The sequence below is a fragment of the Nyctibius grandis genome, chromosome 6 (genome assembly GCF_013368605.1).
Source record: "Nyctibius grandis isolate bNycGra1 chromosome 6, bNycGra1.pri, whole genome shotgun sequence".
Lineage (NCBI taxonomy): Eukaryota > Metazoa > Chordata > Aves > Nyctibiiformes > Nyctibiidae > Nyctibius > Nyctibius grandis.
Genome location: NC_090663.1, coordinates 54,290,277 through 54,305,927, shown reverse-complemented (window position 1 = coordinate 54,305,927; position 15,651 = coordinate 54,290,277). Strand labels below are relative to the sequence as shown.

Sequence of the window (15,651 nt, the reverse complement as noted above, 5' to 3'; positions counted from 1 at the left end):
TGTCGATCAGCACCCCCAGGTCTCTTTCCGCCGGGCTGCTTTCTAACCACTCTTCCCCCAGCCTGTAGAGCTGCATGGGGTTGTTGTGGCCGAAGTGTAAGACCCGACACTTGTTCTTGTTGAACCTCATGCCGTTGGTCTCAGCCCATCTATCTAACCTGTCCAGATCCCTCTGTAGGGCCTTCCTACCCTCCAGCAGATTATTTACTTATTCTTGTTCAGGCTTTCATAAGCAGCCAATACGGTTTACTTAATTTACTGTGCAGATTTCTGAAGCTGGATTTGACTTTATATGATGAAAAATGCCCCCCTTGGTTTGAAGCAGCTGTATAAGCACATGCTCTTATGTACATCCCTGGCTCCTGATGCACAGGGCATGTGCCTGACAACCCTCATGAGCCCTAAAAGCCATCATTGCTTCCCTGGCGTGTTGCCAGCACTCTTAAAACCCTCGTCTAATCCACAATTAGCGGAGTTTACGCTCTGCTTTATCACTTCGTTGGCGCCAGCCTGAGTGCCCCGCCTGAGCCGCCCGTCCCCACCCGGAGAGGCGGCGGGAGGCCCCCCGCGGGCTGCCACCGCCGTGCGGGAGTCACCGCCATCTGCCTGCTGCCGCCGGCAAGTTGGCGCCTGGCTGAGGCTTCCCCTCGCCCTAAAGCGCAGCCGGCTACCGGCTGTGCCGTGGGGTAGCACCGGGGGCCATGAGGCGGCGGCGGGGAGCGGCGGGGCGGCGTGAGGCGGGGCGGCGTGAGGCGGGGCGGTGCGCGGCAGGGCGGTGCGCGGCAGGGCGGTGCGCGGCGCTGCCGGGCAGGGCCGGCAGGTGGCGGCCGTGGCCCGCAGAGGCGGGAAGCGGCCGGTGCCGGTGAAGCCGGCTGTCGCTGCGCGCCGCTGTCCGCCCCCACACCCCGCTCACGGCTGCTGAGGGGGCCGGGCCGGGCTAGGCGGGCGCCGTGGCCGTGTCAGTTCGGTTACAGCCCGCAGCGGAGCTTCCTCCCTTCGTACGGCTCAGCGGCACCAGCCCCGCCGCCTTGTGCTGAGCTCCCAGGGGATGATTGTGGAGAGCAGAGGGCCTGCGGGAAGGAGGGCAGCAGAGGAAGAACATAGATTTGTTTAACTCCAAAGAAGGAGTGCTGTGACCGCTTGTTGGTGAAGTTATCTGGTGTACGACAAAATTGTTCCGAATACATTCGCACTCGATGGAAATATTTCCATTTAACTTCAGCAGGCTTTGGACCAGTCCTCTTGACACTGTGATACCTGATGTTGCTGAAAAACGAAGCAGAATTTACAGTAACATCAAAAAATTATCATTTCCTTAGGGTGAGAGGGTGAGTGGAAGTTTATGAGACCGCCCTTCCACAGTACATCTCCACTGCAAACTGTTCTTTGGGTACATTGCGAAGAAAAAAACCAAACCAACCCTCAGAAAAACCACCAGCTACCGAGTACCACGTATACCTGTACACGATCGCTTCCATTTGCTTGTAAGCACAGATCCTTGTAAGTGATCCTAAAGCCACACAACAGGAACACCGGTGGCAACCGGGCCACAACGGGTAGAGAATTTGTTCTGACCCTTTCATGTTGTATCTGAAAATGAGTTATTTTTATCGGCGAGTAAATTAGATTACCTAGCTTTTAATAGAAATGCTATTGAATCAGCACAGCTGAACATCACTGAATCATGAAAATGAGATTATTGTGCTGCTGAGGGAACACAAAAGGACCCAGAGCTGGAGCTGTTGTTAAAGTCCATGCGCGGCTTGGTGGTTGTGCCTCATTGAGATTGTATGCAGTTTATTGGTATTTCTCAGAATAGTTTTTGAAATACTAATCTCAGTTCTACACCTGCTTTCATTTTGTATTGTCCTTTACACTTCGGCAAAGGGGATGTAGGAAGATGCTACTGGAGCCGGTATATGCCTTGCGAGGAGAGGCTGAGGGAGAGGGGCTTGTTCAGGCTGGGGAAGGGAGGGCTTTGAGGTCACCTAAGAGCAGCCCCCCCCCCAACCCTTACAGGGAGTCTATTTAGAAGCTGGATCTAGGCTCTTCCCAGAAGTATATGGCAGGCGGACAAGAGACAACAGGCCCAGATTGAACCAAGAGAGGTTCAGACTGAGTATGAGAAACTTGTTCCCCATGAGGGCACCCAGGCATGGGAGCAGGGCCCACTGAGGTTGTGCAATCACCAGCCCAGAGTGTGGAGTTCAGTACCTGACTGGATCAAGCCCCAAACAACCTGGTCTGATCTCACACCTGGCCCTGCTGTGAGCAGGAGGTCAGACTAGAGACCTCCCAAAGTCCCTTCCAACCTGAATGATCCTATGGTTCTGTGAACCTGTGATCTTTGCTGATATATCTATCTCCTTTGGGTGATATGGTTGTTCTTCTGAATACAGGAGGTTAAGTGCATTCATATATAAAAACATATAATGGCACGGTGTGGAAGAAATCCATTTTTTCTATTCCTTTTTTAAGCTAGGAACTTTCCCAGTCTGAAAGACACTTGTACAAGGATCAGGGTACCAACCCTGAATTTAGGTTGTATAAAAGTACATTGCTGTGATATATTTTCAGTTTGCTTTAAGCATCCTGCCAAGTTTGGGTGAGGAGAGATAATGTTGATTGACATAATGTAAACACTTAGATTATAGGGATAGAAAGAACTCTGACAGGGTTTTTTTGCTATTGCATGGGAGACCAGGTTTTGGTTTCAGCAGCTTCCTTTGAACTCCACTAGGTGACTACAGAGACCTCTCACCTTTTCGACACAAGTGATAAATTCTCTACCTTTATAAGAACATCAGACATATTTTGAAATTATAAGATCTACTGCAAACAGAAATTACAAACCTGAATCAAAATTGTTTAATATTTTTAGGTTCACTACTCAGCTTCCTTTGTTCTGAAATGTATGAATATACTAATTGCAGCTGCAATAAAAAATCAGTACTCACTAGGGACTGACCTTAAATAAATTGAATTGGGAAATCTGTTTTACATGCTGATTGGAATGGAAAACCTGGACAGCCTCTGAAAAGTGCATTTAATATGCAATATAATATAGTATATGATGGTAAAATATGTTATAGGATATGTTTTTAAGCCTGAGGAACAGCTGACTTGTTGACACTGAAGTATCAGATGGGGGCAATCACACCATTGGTTTAACGATTTTTTTTCAGGATTCAGGGTCCTGACATTTTGTCCTGCCTATTACAAAACACAAATTCTACTCTCATCATTCATTTCCTTTTTTTGTATGTACAGTGCTGAAGCCTTGGACTGTGAACAGCCTCTTTGTCTCATCCAAGTTTTTATTTACTGTTGTTACCAATTGTGTGTCCTACCTTGTGCTGCAAAAATTAATTGACAATTTCCACTTACCTAGTGCTTCGCCGATCTATTTTGACATTTAAAAATTTGTCTTGTTGTGAACCAGATCAGCTCTTTTAGACTTCATCTCCCTCTCTATGTTCAGAGCCCTTCAAAATAATCAAACTTTCCCAAAGATAGAATTCAGACTTTTGAGAAGATATCCATTAGACTGCTTTGAGAATCATCCAGTAAAACACATTTGAAAACCCAGACAAACTGCTCTTTAAAAGGGTCTTAATTCTGCATTTTTCCCTCTGGAATATAAATTTGTTTTCCGTCATCAAATTGACCCAGAGTACAAGATTCATTCAACTACTTCTGGTCTAGTTTACTGTCACTGCTTCTCAGATGACCTTCAGTGGTACTGGTTTTCATTGGTTTGTTAGTCCTTTTCTAATCTACATAAAAGGAGGTTGCAGTATGTCAGTAGTGGCTTCTCCACTTTGAGAAATACTGACCAAAAAAAAGTCACTTTATAAGTGACAAATTGAAAATGCTGAAAAACAAGATCCACCCCAATCCCAGAGGTGAATGTTGTTCTTTAACCTGTTTATAGTGTTGTTTTGGACAGCTTCTCTTTTCTTATTTAGCTTCATTAAATGGTTAAATGCCTTGTCAGTTGCTTTGTAGCTGGTTTGCCACTTACTCATGCAGAGCTGTATCTTTACGCTGTCACTGACTGATTTCTTGGGGAGCTTTTGAACAAAAAGGGTCTGAGCCAAAGTCCATGAAAATTGGGGTGATTTTTTTTCCCAGGCTTTTCCTCATGACCTATGGTGTCACTTACCAAGAGTGTAATACAGAATAGATGCTTATGGATTTGGCAGAAATATTGTCTTTTGAAACACTTGCATTCTCTAACTGGCAACACAGATAATGCCTTTGGAAAACATATGGGGACACCTTGCTGCTGTTCTTTTCCTTGCCACATCTATTCTAGGAATTAGTGTCAGTTTTCTAAAATGTTAATTATGTTCAGATTTGTAAGAATGCATATTTTCTGTGCAGACTTGAGCAGGTGTTTCTGGTGTACCTTAAATGAAATGCTGCAAAGAATTGAATGTTTGCAGTGGCTGGGAGGTAAATCCTAACACTGTGTCCAGTTTGTTACAATAATCCTAATCTATGCAGTAGAGTGAAGAGACATTAGTAGGGATGGAAAACAGTCTGTTCCTAATCCTCACTGTTCCCAATCCTTGCTGTTTCCATGGCAGATGAAACAAAGAGAAAGAGCAAAGATAAGCATAAGCGTTGATGCAGTAGTTAGTGTAATGAGCTGAACGGAAACCTTTATTATATTCATTAGAAAATTTCAGAAGTCATCTGTATAGTAGTGCCTTATCTGAATCTGATCACAGAAAAACTAAATAACCGGCCTCGGAGGAGGCTAAGAGAAAAAAGATGCTGGGGCTTTTTGTCTTTTATAAGCACCTTGTGAGTGCCTCAAAAGCAACCTGGGTGGAGATGTGAGTTTTTTGCTTCCCAGTGCTATGTTTCCTGTGCTACTGAAAATAGTCTGTCATGACTCTGCCTTGCCATCATTGCTGAAAGGCTGTCTCAGAACACCAGAACTTTGGATTTTGTTATTTCCTGAATTTTTGTCTAGTTTTCAGAAATTATTATTTCATCACATAGAGTTCAGAATTCTATGGGCATGTGTTTACCATTTATTCTCTTCTTGAAAGACAAAACATCCTACAGGGTCTCTCTGGGAGGTAGTGCAAGCTGGGTAAACCATCTCCCGCAATAGCTCCTTCCCAGCCAGGAACTGGAACCACCTGAAAGGTGACCATAACAATGGAGCAAATAGACCCTGTAATTCATTCTGTGTGTGGGACATCAGCAGTGGAAAAGATTTCCTCAATGCATGGGGTATAATAGCACTGATATAAAGAAAAAGTCTATGAATCACACAGACCTTGTGCAGCTCTTGCCCTATAACCAATACTGCTGTACAGTGGGCAGTAGTACCTAATTTGTACAATGCAGTAAGGTGTTTTGCTACTTCACACCAGCATCTTTAGTCATCTGTTAACTGGTTTACTTCTGTGCTCAGCTGAAGGCGAGACCAATCTCTAAACACTTGTGTTAAAATTCTCTTTGGACAGTTACATTTTCTTGGTACCATGCCACATGCATCATTATGGAACTGCGTAACTATATCCTTTGCCCCACTTATTCTGTGGATGAAATGGCAATAAACTAGTGAATTCCAGCACTTGAGTGAACGATTTGCTTTGGTCTTTAGGACTGCAAGGGGAGTAACACTGTGTTCAGCATGTGTAGGAAAATTAGATTGTGGGCTTACAGCCAAGCGTCAGAAGTACATTCAAGATGCTGCTGGAGAAGAGGGGCTCATTGCAAAGGTCATGGCTGGAACACAACATTGTGAGGGCAAAGAAAGCACTTCTTTGTCAAACATCCTCTGACACTTAGCCACCAAGGCAACTTAAGTACCAGTGTAAAAGTTCCCCTTTCCAGGTCATAGTGAATATACCTAGTGAGGCAGAAACCCAAGCCATGCATGAGTTTATTTATTGTAAATGCACAGTGATGCAAAATCTCAAGAAATCGATTCAAGAATTGTTCTCTCTGCTCCATTAAAAAGTGACATGATCAAAAGGGACTGTGAACCTTGCATTAACTAGGCAGTTAAATCAGGTTTCTACATGTCTCGTGTATTTGAACCATCTGCTGAGCTTAACCATTCATTTTAATTTGTCAGTACACTAGAAATTCTACCAAGCTGATACAGGCAAAAGCAATTTCCGCAGAGAAATGCAGAGGTCTAGTCTTGAGAATGAAATATTTCAGCACTTCTACCACATGTGACAGCTAAGGAAATCTGTCCCTGGTGCTGACTTTATTAAACCCTTCTGTGCTTAGTAATAAAATACTGTCACCTCACTATTACCCAAGGTAATGGCAGAGGAAGCCTATGAAGAACCTCAGTGGATTCATGATAATTTGAAAATGTGTCGTATACACATACTAAGAGAAAACAGTGATGTAGAGCCATCCAACAATGAGGAGATAGTGTGGTTAATTTACAGCCTGAATGAGTGTCTCATATTCAGGAGCTACCTTGAATAGTAAGTAGTAAAATTGGTTTCAGAACGGAAGGATGAGTGTGCTAGTCTCAGGACTCAGCCTCAGACTTACTCCATAGTACCACTGTTATTTAAGCTGCTTTATACAGTGAAATACTGCAATTTTCTCTCTCCACAGGCTAAAAAAATATCTCTCGCATGAACTCAATTGAAAAGAATGTACAATTTTCTTCTTTTGCATCAAATTGGTGCTCACATTTAATGTCACTGAACTTTGGCAAAACTTCCTCGCTGCTGCTGAAGCAGAGCTCTAGTTTTCCAGCATTTCTTTATTCATTGATATGGGTAGCATGAAAATTTGAAGATAGGGAGATATAAAAAAAAGACACATATTTGTTTGCATACACATAAGCCTTACATTTCAGAGCTTAAGTCAAATTCATTGCTAGGAGTGAAGAAAGAAATTTTCCTTCAGCTCAGGCCATTCCAGATGTGCTTCCTATGAAGTTTTCTTATCCTTCTGAAAGCTTGGGTGCAGGCCTTCCCAGAAGAGGGGATACCTCACCAGAGAAACCACTCTTCTGAAATGGTTTGAAAGCAGGTAGCTGCAGAATCTATAAATTGTGTCCTTCTGTACCTATGCTAAGGTTAACTATAAAATTATTCCACTTCACTGCAGAAGAACAGGATTTCATTGCATTTTCATTCCAGGGAAGAATAAGTTAGAGTTTAGTGGTTTTAGAGATAAGGATATGCCCAATATTTAGTACCTAAAACACCGCATTGGGTTGTGATATGAACAGGCTCAAAGCCAAGCTTTGCCTTATTAACAGCAGAATCTTGAATCGGGAGCCTTTAGCCCTACTGACTGTACTTCTCATCAGGTGACTGCCTGTTGCAGTACTTCTCTGCCCCTAGAAGTTCTGCCAGAACCTGAAAAGCCAACCTGAGATGGGTTTTTAAAATAAAGTCATGGTAAAACCAACACTAGAGGCAATGTAGGCCCACTGATGAATGAGGTGGGGGCCCTGGAGACAGAGGAATGCCTTCTTTGCCTCTGTCTATAGTGCTGGAGGCTGTCCTGAGGAGCCCCGGACCCCTGAGGCCCCAGAGGAACTCAGGATAGAGGAGGAATCTGTCTTGGTTGATGAGGGCTGGGTCAGGGACCAATTAAGCAATCTGGACATCCATAAATCTATGGGCCCTGATGGGTGCACCCGCGGGTGCTGAGGGAGCTGGCAGAAGTCATTGCTAGGCCACTCTCCATCATCTTTGCTAAGTCGTGGGCAACGGGAGAGGTGCCTGAGGACTGGAGGAAAGCGAGTGTCACTCCAGTCTTCAAAAAGGGCAAGAAGGAGGACCCGGGTAACTATAGACCGGTCAACCTCACTTCCATCCCCGGAAAGGTGATGGAGCAACTTGTCCTTGGTGCTGTCTCTAGGCACATCAAGGATAGGGGGATCATTAGGGGCACTCAACATGGCTTCACCAACGGGAAGTCATACTTAACCAACTTGATAGCCTTTTATGAGGACGTAACCCGGTGAATAGATGATGGTAAAGCTGTGGATGTGGTCTATCTTGATTTCAGTAAAGCGTTTGACACGGTCTCCCAGAGCATCCTCGCAGCTAAACTGAGGAAGTGTGGTCTGGATGATTGGGTAGTGAGGTGGATTGTGAACTGGCTGAAGGAAAGAAGCCAGAGAGTGGTGGTCAATGGGACAGAGTCCAGTTGGAGGCCTGTGTCTAGCGGAGTCCCTCAAGGGTCGGTACTGGGACCAGTTCTATTCAATATATTCATTAATGACTTGGATGAGGGAATAGAGTGCACTGTCAGCAAGTTCACTGATGACATAGAACTGGGAGGAGTGTCTGACACACCGGAAGGCTGCTCAGCCATTCAGAGGGACCTAGATAGGCTGGAGAGTTGGGCGGGGAGAAACTTAATGAAATATAACAAGGGCAAGTGTAGAGTCCTGCATCTGGGCAAGAACAACCCCATGTACCAGTACAAGTTGGGGACAGACCTGTTGGAGAGCAGCACTGGGGAAAGGGACCTGGGGGTCCTAGTGGACAGCAGGATGACCATGAGGCATCAATGTGCCTCTTTCGAGGTCCCTTCCAATCCCTAACATTCTGTGATTCTGTGATTCTGTGATTCTGTGATATGGATGGAGGCCCCAGGTCAGGCTGGTCAGGCTGAATAAGATCCACAAGTGCCATCAGGGTCCTGACAAATTTCCATTTCATTTTATTGAAAGAAATGTACTACTAGAACTGTCAGAATAAATTAATAATATTTTCTCCTACTGAAAGAGAGATATATTTGCCAAAGACAGAATTACAGAATCACAGAATCACAGAATGTTAGGGATTGGAAGGGACCTCAAAAGATCATCTAGTCCAATCCCCCTGCCAGAGCAGGATTGCCTAGACCATATCACACAGGAACGTGTCCAGGCGGGTTTTGAATGTCTCCAGAGAAGGAGACTCCACAACCTCTCTGGGCAGCCTGTGCCAGTGTTCGGTTACACTCACCGTAAAGAAGTTTTTCCTCATATTTATGTGGAACCTCCTGTGTCCCACCTTGCACCCATTGCCCCTTGTCCTGTCAAGGGATGTCACTGAGAAGAGCCTGGCTCCATCCTCATGACACTTGCCCTTTACATATTTATAAACATTAATGAGGTCACCCCTCAGTCTCCTCTTCTCTAAGCTAAAGAGACCCAGCTCCCTCAGCCTCTCCTCATAAGGGAGATGTTCCACTCCCTTAATCATCTTTGTGGCTCTGCGCCGGACCCTCTCTAGCAGTTCCCTGTCCTTCTTGAACTGAGGGGCCCAGAACTGGACACAATACTCCAGATGCGGCCTCACCAGGGCAGAGTAGAGGGGGAGGAGAACCTCTCTTGACCTACTAACCACACCCCTTCTAATACACCCCAGGATGCCATTGGCCTTCTTGGCCACAAGGGCACATTGCTGCCTCATGGTCATCCTGCTGTCCACTAGGACCCCCAGGTCCCTTTCCCCTACGCTGCTCTCCAACAGCTCTGTCCCCAACTTGTACTGGTACATGGGGTTGTTCTTGCCCAGATGCAGGACTCTACACTTGCCCTTGTTATATTTCATTAAGTTTCTCCCCGCCCAACTCTCCAGCCTATCTAGGTCCCTCTGAATGGCTGCGCAGCCTTCCGGTGTGTCAGCCACTCCTCCCAGTTTGGTGTCATCAGCGAACTTGCTGACAGTGCACTCTATTCTCCCATCCAAGTCATTAATGATATATAATGATATAATCATATACTCTGCCCATGGCTGAGGAGCCCTACTAAAGTTCACCCCAGGGCTACATTGCACCTATGCCAGTCCTGACCTGCAAGTTGACATCCTGGCCTAACCTTGACCTTGCCCCATCACTGTGGACTTGCCCAGTGATCACTGGGCTGTGTCTTGTCCTGGTCACCGTCACCATCACCAGGTCTGATCCTGACTCACTGGTTCATCTTCCCAGCTTCATCTTGGTACTGCAGCATCACCACAGCTGCTCCTGGCAATTTGGGTTCTGGGGTGATGCCAGCTGCCATATCTGGATGTGTCCTGCCTGCGACACTTGGTGGTTGTCAGAAATATTCTTCAGGTGCAGACTTTGCAAATCCATGAAATATTTCCCAGTCATGCTCTTCTGACATTTTAATGGGAATTTTACAAAAATAGAATGAACCAGGGAACATTTTTATAATCTAGTTCTAGTATGCATGTGATATGTGTACGTAATATTGTCCTCAGATAATCTAGGGTAGAGATAGCGAGGGAATTATCTTTATAATTAAGCCAGTAAAGTACATGACCTCCTTCAGAAAGGGGTATTTGGGTAATTAAGCTCGTACAATGGGTGCATATTGTACCTTGTGGGTAACCTGACAGCCCCGGAGACTCTCCAACAAAGTATATGTATTGCTGTGTTTTAAATTATAAATATATTAAAAAACAAATGCTCATTCTTGTTTTGTTTTCCTTCCTCTTGTCTCTCCCTGACCCTTCTCTATTGTTCCTTCTATATGGAGCCTCTTAACATCGGCATCTCTGCACATATGTTAGCACAATGGGTCACTATAAAGGATTAGAGTCATGCAGTTCCTACAAGGTCACTCAGAAATTCAGGTTGGAACACAGACTATAACCAAAGAGTTGCTTTAATTCAAAGTAAAACCAAAAAGCAAATTGTGCTTCCAAATTTCCTCAGAGGTAGTACACTTTACAACTATGAGCTTTGCTATTGACTCATTCATGCTGTGCTCAGGCATTAAATAAGTAAATCTCAAAGAAAGCTGTATGTCTTTATTGGAAGTTTTACAGCATCGCTTTCACTTTATTTGCAATAAAGATGCAAATTTTTTTGAAAAAAAGAAAACATATGCTAGAAATGGCTAACACCTGCACATAACAAATAAACACACTTGCGTTCTTATGCATAGTTTCTCAGCAGTAGCTTTCCAGGTGTTTCACAGCAGTGACCAGTAACATTGAGCGCACTAGACTTGGCATTCTTTCATGACTTTACTGAAAAAAAAATAGTCACAGTGACTTTATTATTCATACAGGTCTAATTCATAGCGAAAAGGGGACAGAATAATGAAGTGACTTACTTAAGTCACAGTCCAAGTCAGTGGCAAAACTGGAAGAAAACTTCAAATCACCTTAGCTGATTGTAAAAACACTCGTATGCGGTAGGAAGACAAGGCTTGTAACACAAGAATCTCGATGTGAAAAGATTCAAGCCACAGCTAGAACTGTAGGCTTTTGCTAGAGAGAGGCTATGTAGCCCAGCAGTTTGAGGAAGAGGCTGGGGATTCAGCATTCTGTTTTGTGCTGGGGTTTCATTCTGCTACACATTCCTGTAACTTTGATATGCAATCGTAGCTTTATCTCTAACTTGATAAATGGACTAAAAAAAAAAAAGACCTTTAAGCATGTTGCACAGCAGGTTGCTCCTCGACCACCCATGAAATAAGGTGCTAGCCAGTGCAAGATTTGCTTATTTTGCCTCTCTGCAGTTGCAACCACATCTCATTATGATAAATAAAAAATTAGACCTTGTTTACCAGGGACTAATTTTTTGCTTTCTATATTTATATCTTATGTAAAAGGTAGAAACAATACCTACCTCTTCACAGAGTTTTCCTGAAGATTAATTTCACTGCAATACTATTCTTGACAAAAGCTGAGAAAGCTAAAGACTCTAAGGTTAGCATATGTTAAAACCTATTTTAACAGAGATGTACTTACAGTGCTCACATATAAAGAGAATCCATTTAACTCAGGTTAACTCAGGCACTCTGCCAAACACCGTAGTAAGGTGTTGTAACAGGTGACATTCACCACTAAAGGAGTATGCCAGGAAAGGTGTCTGGAAAACATAGTTCCTTACTGCACTATTGCTTCCAGGCTGAGGCAAAGGACTCCTTTCCTTTGGGTCTTTGTGCATCATTTCACTTATGTATGGTCCAAAAGATGCTCAGGTCAACAGGAATCTTTTCTTTGAGTTGAAGGCACATCAGCTCACAGCCACACATAGCAAGATAATTGTAGGAGTATTCCTAAGGGTTGATTTATTCTCTTTTGTGTGAATTTAAGAGAGTTTTTCCTGCTTTTGGATGCTAACATTTGGGCAAGTACTATCAAAAGAAGAAATCTGTATTCTGAAAACCCACTCTCTACAAATACTACGGAAAACAAGCAATCTTTTGTGTCTTCCATTTTCTACCAAAATCTGAATATATATCAGCAAATAAGTGAACCTTGCAACATCTCCAAAGTCAGTATTAACACCCCATTGTGAGCAGAAGACATTGGGGAACAAAGAAAATAAATGATTCCGGAGATCTCGACAGTACAATCTGATAGACTCTGTTATGCATAGCTATTACATATTAAGTGATACAGTTCTGAATGCACATTCACCTGAAATGCCACTTTCCACAAGTTTTTATCACAGAATAAGGTGTTTCAAATTGTCAGACATCGATGCATTTTGTACACTTAATTGCTTGTATTTTCAGTTTGGTGGAGGAGTTTACAAACACAATAATTTTTAATAGATTCCAAATGAAAAAGTGCATTTGCAATTTCTTGTACCCACAAGAAAGGAAAGAAAAAAAAACAGCAAAAGTTTACTGTGCATAAAACAAGGAGGCATCTATTGTAGTTCTTTCCTACCCAGATGTGATAATGACTTTCCTGTTGGTTTTGAGATAACTGCCTGGAGGAATACAATATTGCAGCATTTACTCTGTTACAAATGTATGGTTTTGACTGAGTAAATACTGCAGGTTTGATCCCTTGCTTGTTTTAGAGGGTCTTCTTTAAGCTTAGCAAACAATTTTACTGAAATTACTAGGACTTTTGCCAATTATTTCATTGGGAACAGGAAAACAACCATTCCTAAGCAGTACATAGGAGACAAGAAAAAATATATAACTTTCCTTACTTTCCCCTGGTAGTTTCAAAGCCAGATGCTTTGGAGTTGGCATCCTGCTGGGTGCTGGTGATACCAGTGCCGTGGGATGAGTGCTTGAGAGATCTGTTCCCTGTAGCTGTATCCTGGCTTGTAGTGACCTCTTGCTGGAGAGAGACCTCTCTAGCATTGCTCTGTAGAAATGTCCCTTTGCTGCTAGATAAACTTCCCATCTTATCTTTGTCAGAGTCTTCATAATTATGTCCATTTGACTGGCTTGCAGGGGTAGAGGTTGTAGGATTGGAAGTTTTCTTCACTGTTTTCATTCCCAGAGTCTTTCCTGAAGATGCAAAAGGAGGTCCCTGTGAGGCACTCGCTTCAGCAGCTTGGATCTCAGAACGGGGTGACCCCACAATAGTGGTCGGAGATGGAGTCAAGTTTGAGTGACTTGTCTGGGTTTCACCACCCTGGCCTATGGTCCAGAGCTTTTCTGGATTATTAAATCCCATGCTGCCACTCTGCAAGTGCAATAGGAGCAGCAAGAAGATTATCTCCTTCATTGTGCTGGTTTGTAAATGCTACAAGTTATCTCACATTTATTTCCCAAGCAAGAAATCCTGTAGCTTCTCCCTCCTCCTGAGCTGCTGCTCCTACACTGACCCTACCCAAAGGATGCCCTGACAGGCTTTATTTTTGTAGAAAGGAAACAGGTTTTGGTGTTTCAAAACTGACAGAGGAAGCCTGGTTTCCTGTTTCTGTGGATTCCTCTGCAACCTGTGACCCCTTGGAGAGCGGGAGCCTGACAGCCTTTGTGGGAAGAAAAAAGAGGTTTCTGCAGAAGGCACAGGATAAAGATTAATGGCACAATAGAAATGTGGAAAAATATGTACTGTGAAGTAATCCTGAGGGATAAAACCTGAAATTATTAGGTAATTTTCCTTTCACATGTATGTGTACAGAGAACAGAAGTGACTTGTCACATGTGCCCTTTGGATGGTTCGTACTTGTGACCTTGTTATTGAAAAAAGAGTTGGCAAAACTGGTGTGCTACATAAAGCTGAAAGTTTGCTGTGTCTTCTCTTTTTGTTTGAATGTTTAAGCACACTGCTGCCAAAAGTGGGGAGATGATAAGGAAGAGGTTCACACTGTATTCATCGTTGTACCACAAACCTTCGAATGTAATCATTTACGTGTAGATCATTGGCCATTTATGCCACATCCTGTTTCTGTAGCTCATACAATGACATGTATGAACTATTTCTATAGCATTGTCCATCTGGTGTCATTTCAGATTCTTTAGGGTACAAGAGACATCTACATGGGCCTGGCAGAGATGGTGTATGATCTATTGGAGACGTGCCCTTCTGGGGCAGGATACTTGAGGACATTTCAAATGGTCTTAAAAGCTTACATAGGGGCAACTGAATCCTATCCTAGATCCCCATTGACTGCAGTTGGAGTTTAGACACCTAGTTCACACACAGATCCATATTTATGAACCTCTAAGTCCATATCTCTAAATCTGCTAGCTGAATCCCACCCATAGACACGACTGAAAGAAATATCCTCCATCACTGAGTCCGTTCCTTCCCTTTTATTGCATACTTTTACAATTAATTAACTGCAATTAATATTATTCTAAACAATATGAATTGCAACCTAAATATAATATTGGTAACTTCACATGCAGAAAAGATCTGGGAAGACGGATATTCAGTATAAAGGGTAAAGATAACTTTTTACACCAGAAGGGTAGACAAATACTGGAGCAAGTTACCGAGAGAGGTTGTGGGATCTCCATGCCTGGAGATATTCAAAACTCAACCAGACAAGACCCTGATAAATGTTATCTAAGCCCTGCTTTGAGTTGAGTTTTGGGCCAGATGACCTTTGGAAGTCCTTTCTAATCTCTATATTTCTCTATGAAATTATGCTTAGTAGCTGCAAGGTTGAATATTGCAGTCAGGGAGAAGGAGAAGGAATCTTTCCTCCTCTACTGCCAATCTCCAGCTCTCTGAGACTAAGAAGAGTTAGTTTCTTGTTGAAGAAAAAGAAAGGGAAAAGGTAATTGCTGAAGAAATTGCATAGAGAAATGTAATATGAAATTTTAATGTAGGGACAAAGCAGTAACAGAATAGACTGTCAGAAACCAAATAGATCTGAGAGGGTATTGTCAACCTGTTCAAAAACCCCCTAGCCACTGACACAAGTGCTTCTGAGGACTACAGACAATGCATCTATGAAAGCAACCTTACACATTTGGGAACAGAATAGCATCTCCTGGGCATGCTTCATATTTTTGAGGATCACCTTTTCTCAAAACCAGAATCAAAATCCCCATTCCATGGAAGTTTCATGATTAACAGTGACACCATGGAAAAGCTGGTAAATGGCTTGCAGTTCTTTTCAGAAGATAAAAAAAACCCCACACCGTGGAGGATAAACCACTAGCTCTTATTGCAGTCAAGTAAACTTCTGTGATGGCTGTTAGTGTTTTGAAATATTTGGATAACAGTGCCTTGCTTTCAGTTTCCAGGTGATAGTCTGGCCTTTTAGGTGTGCTAAAGGGTTGGGTTTTCATTTGCTATGATTTTATTTTTCTGTTTTATTGTCTCGGTAAAGTGTAGGCTTCTACTGTGCAAGTAAAACAGGTGTGATTTTGTGATACAGCAGCTTAGAAAAGAAATGCAGTTGTGCTCCCATTTGGAGACTTTCTTTCCCCTCTCTTTTTCTTATTCGTAGTAAAAATCTGTAAATGCCCTTTGAATGTAG

General features: G+C 43.2%; 1 protein-coding gene across 1 annotated transcript in view; it reads right to left on the bottom strand.

The window, feature by feature from the left end:
• MMRN1 (multimerin 1) overlaps positions 1-13,439 on the bottom strand; it is a 49,455-nt gene extending 36,016 nt beyond the window's left edge. Inside the window, exon 1 of the mRNA XM_068403669.1 lies at positions 12,913-13,439. Coding sequence (XP_068259770.1) covers positions 12,913-13,439 — 527 coding nt within the window. The remainder of the gene's footprint in view (positions 1-12,912) is intronic.
• Positions 13,440-15,651: the final 2,212 nt, after the last annotated feature.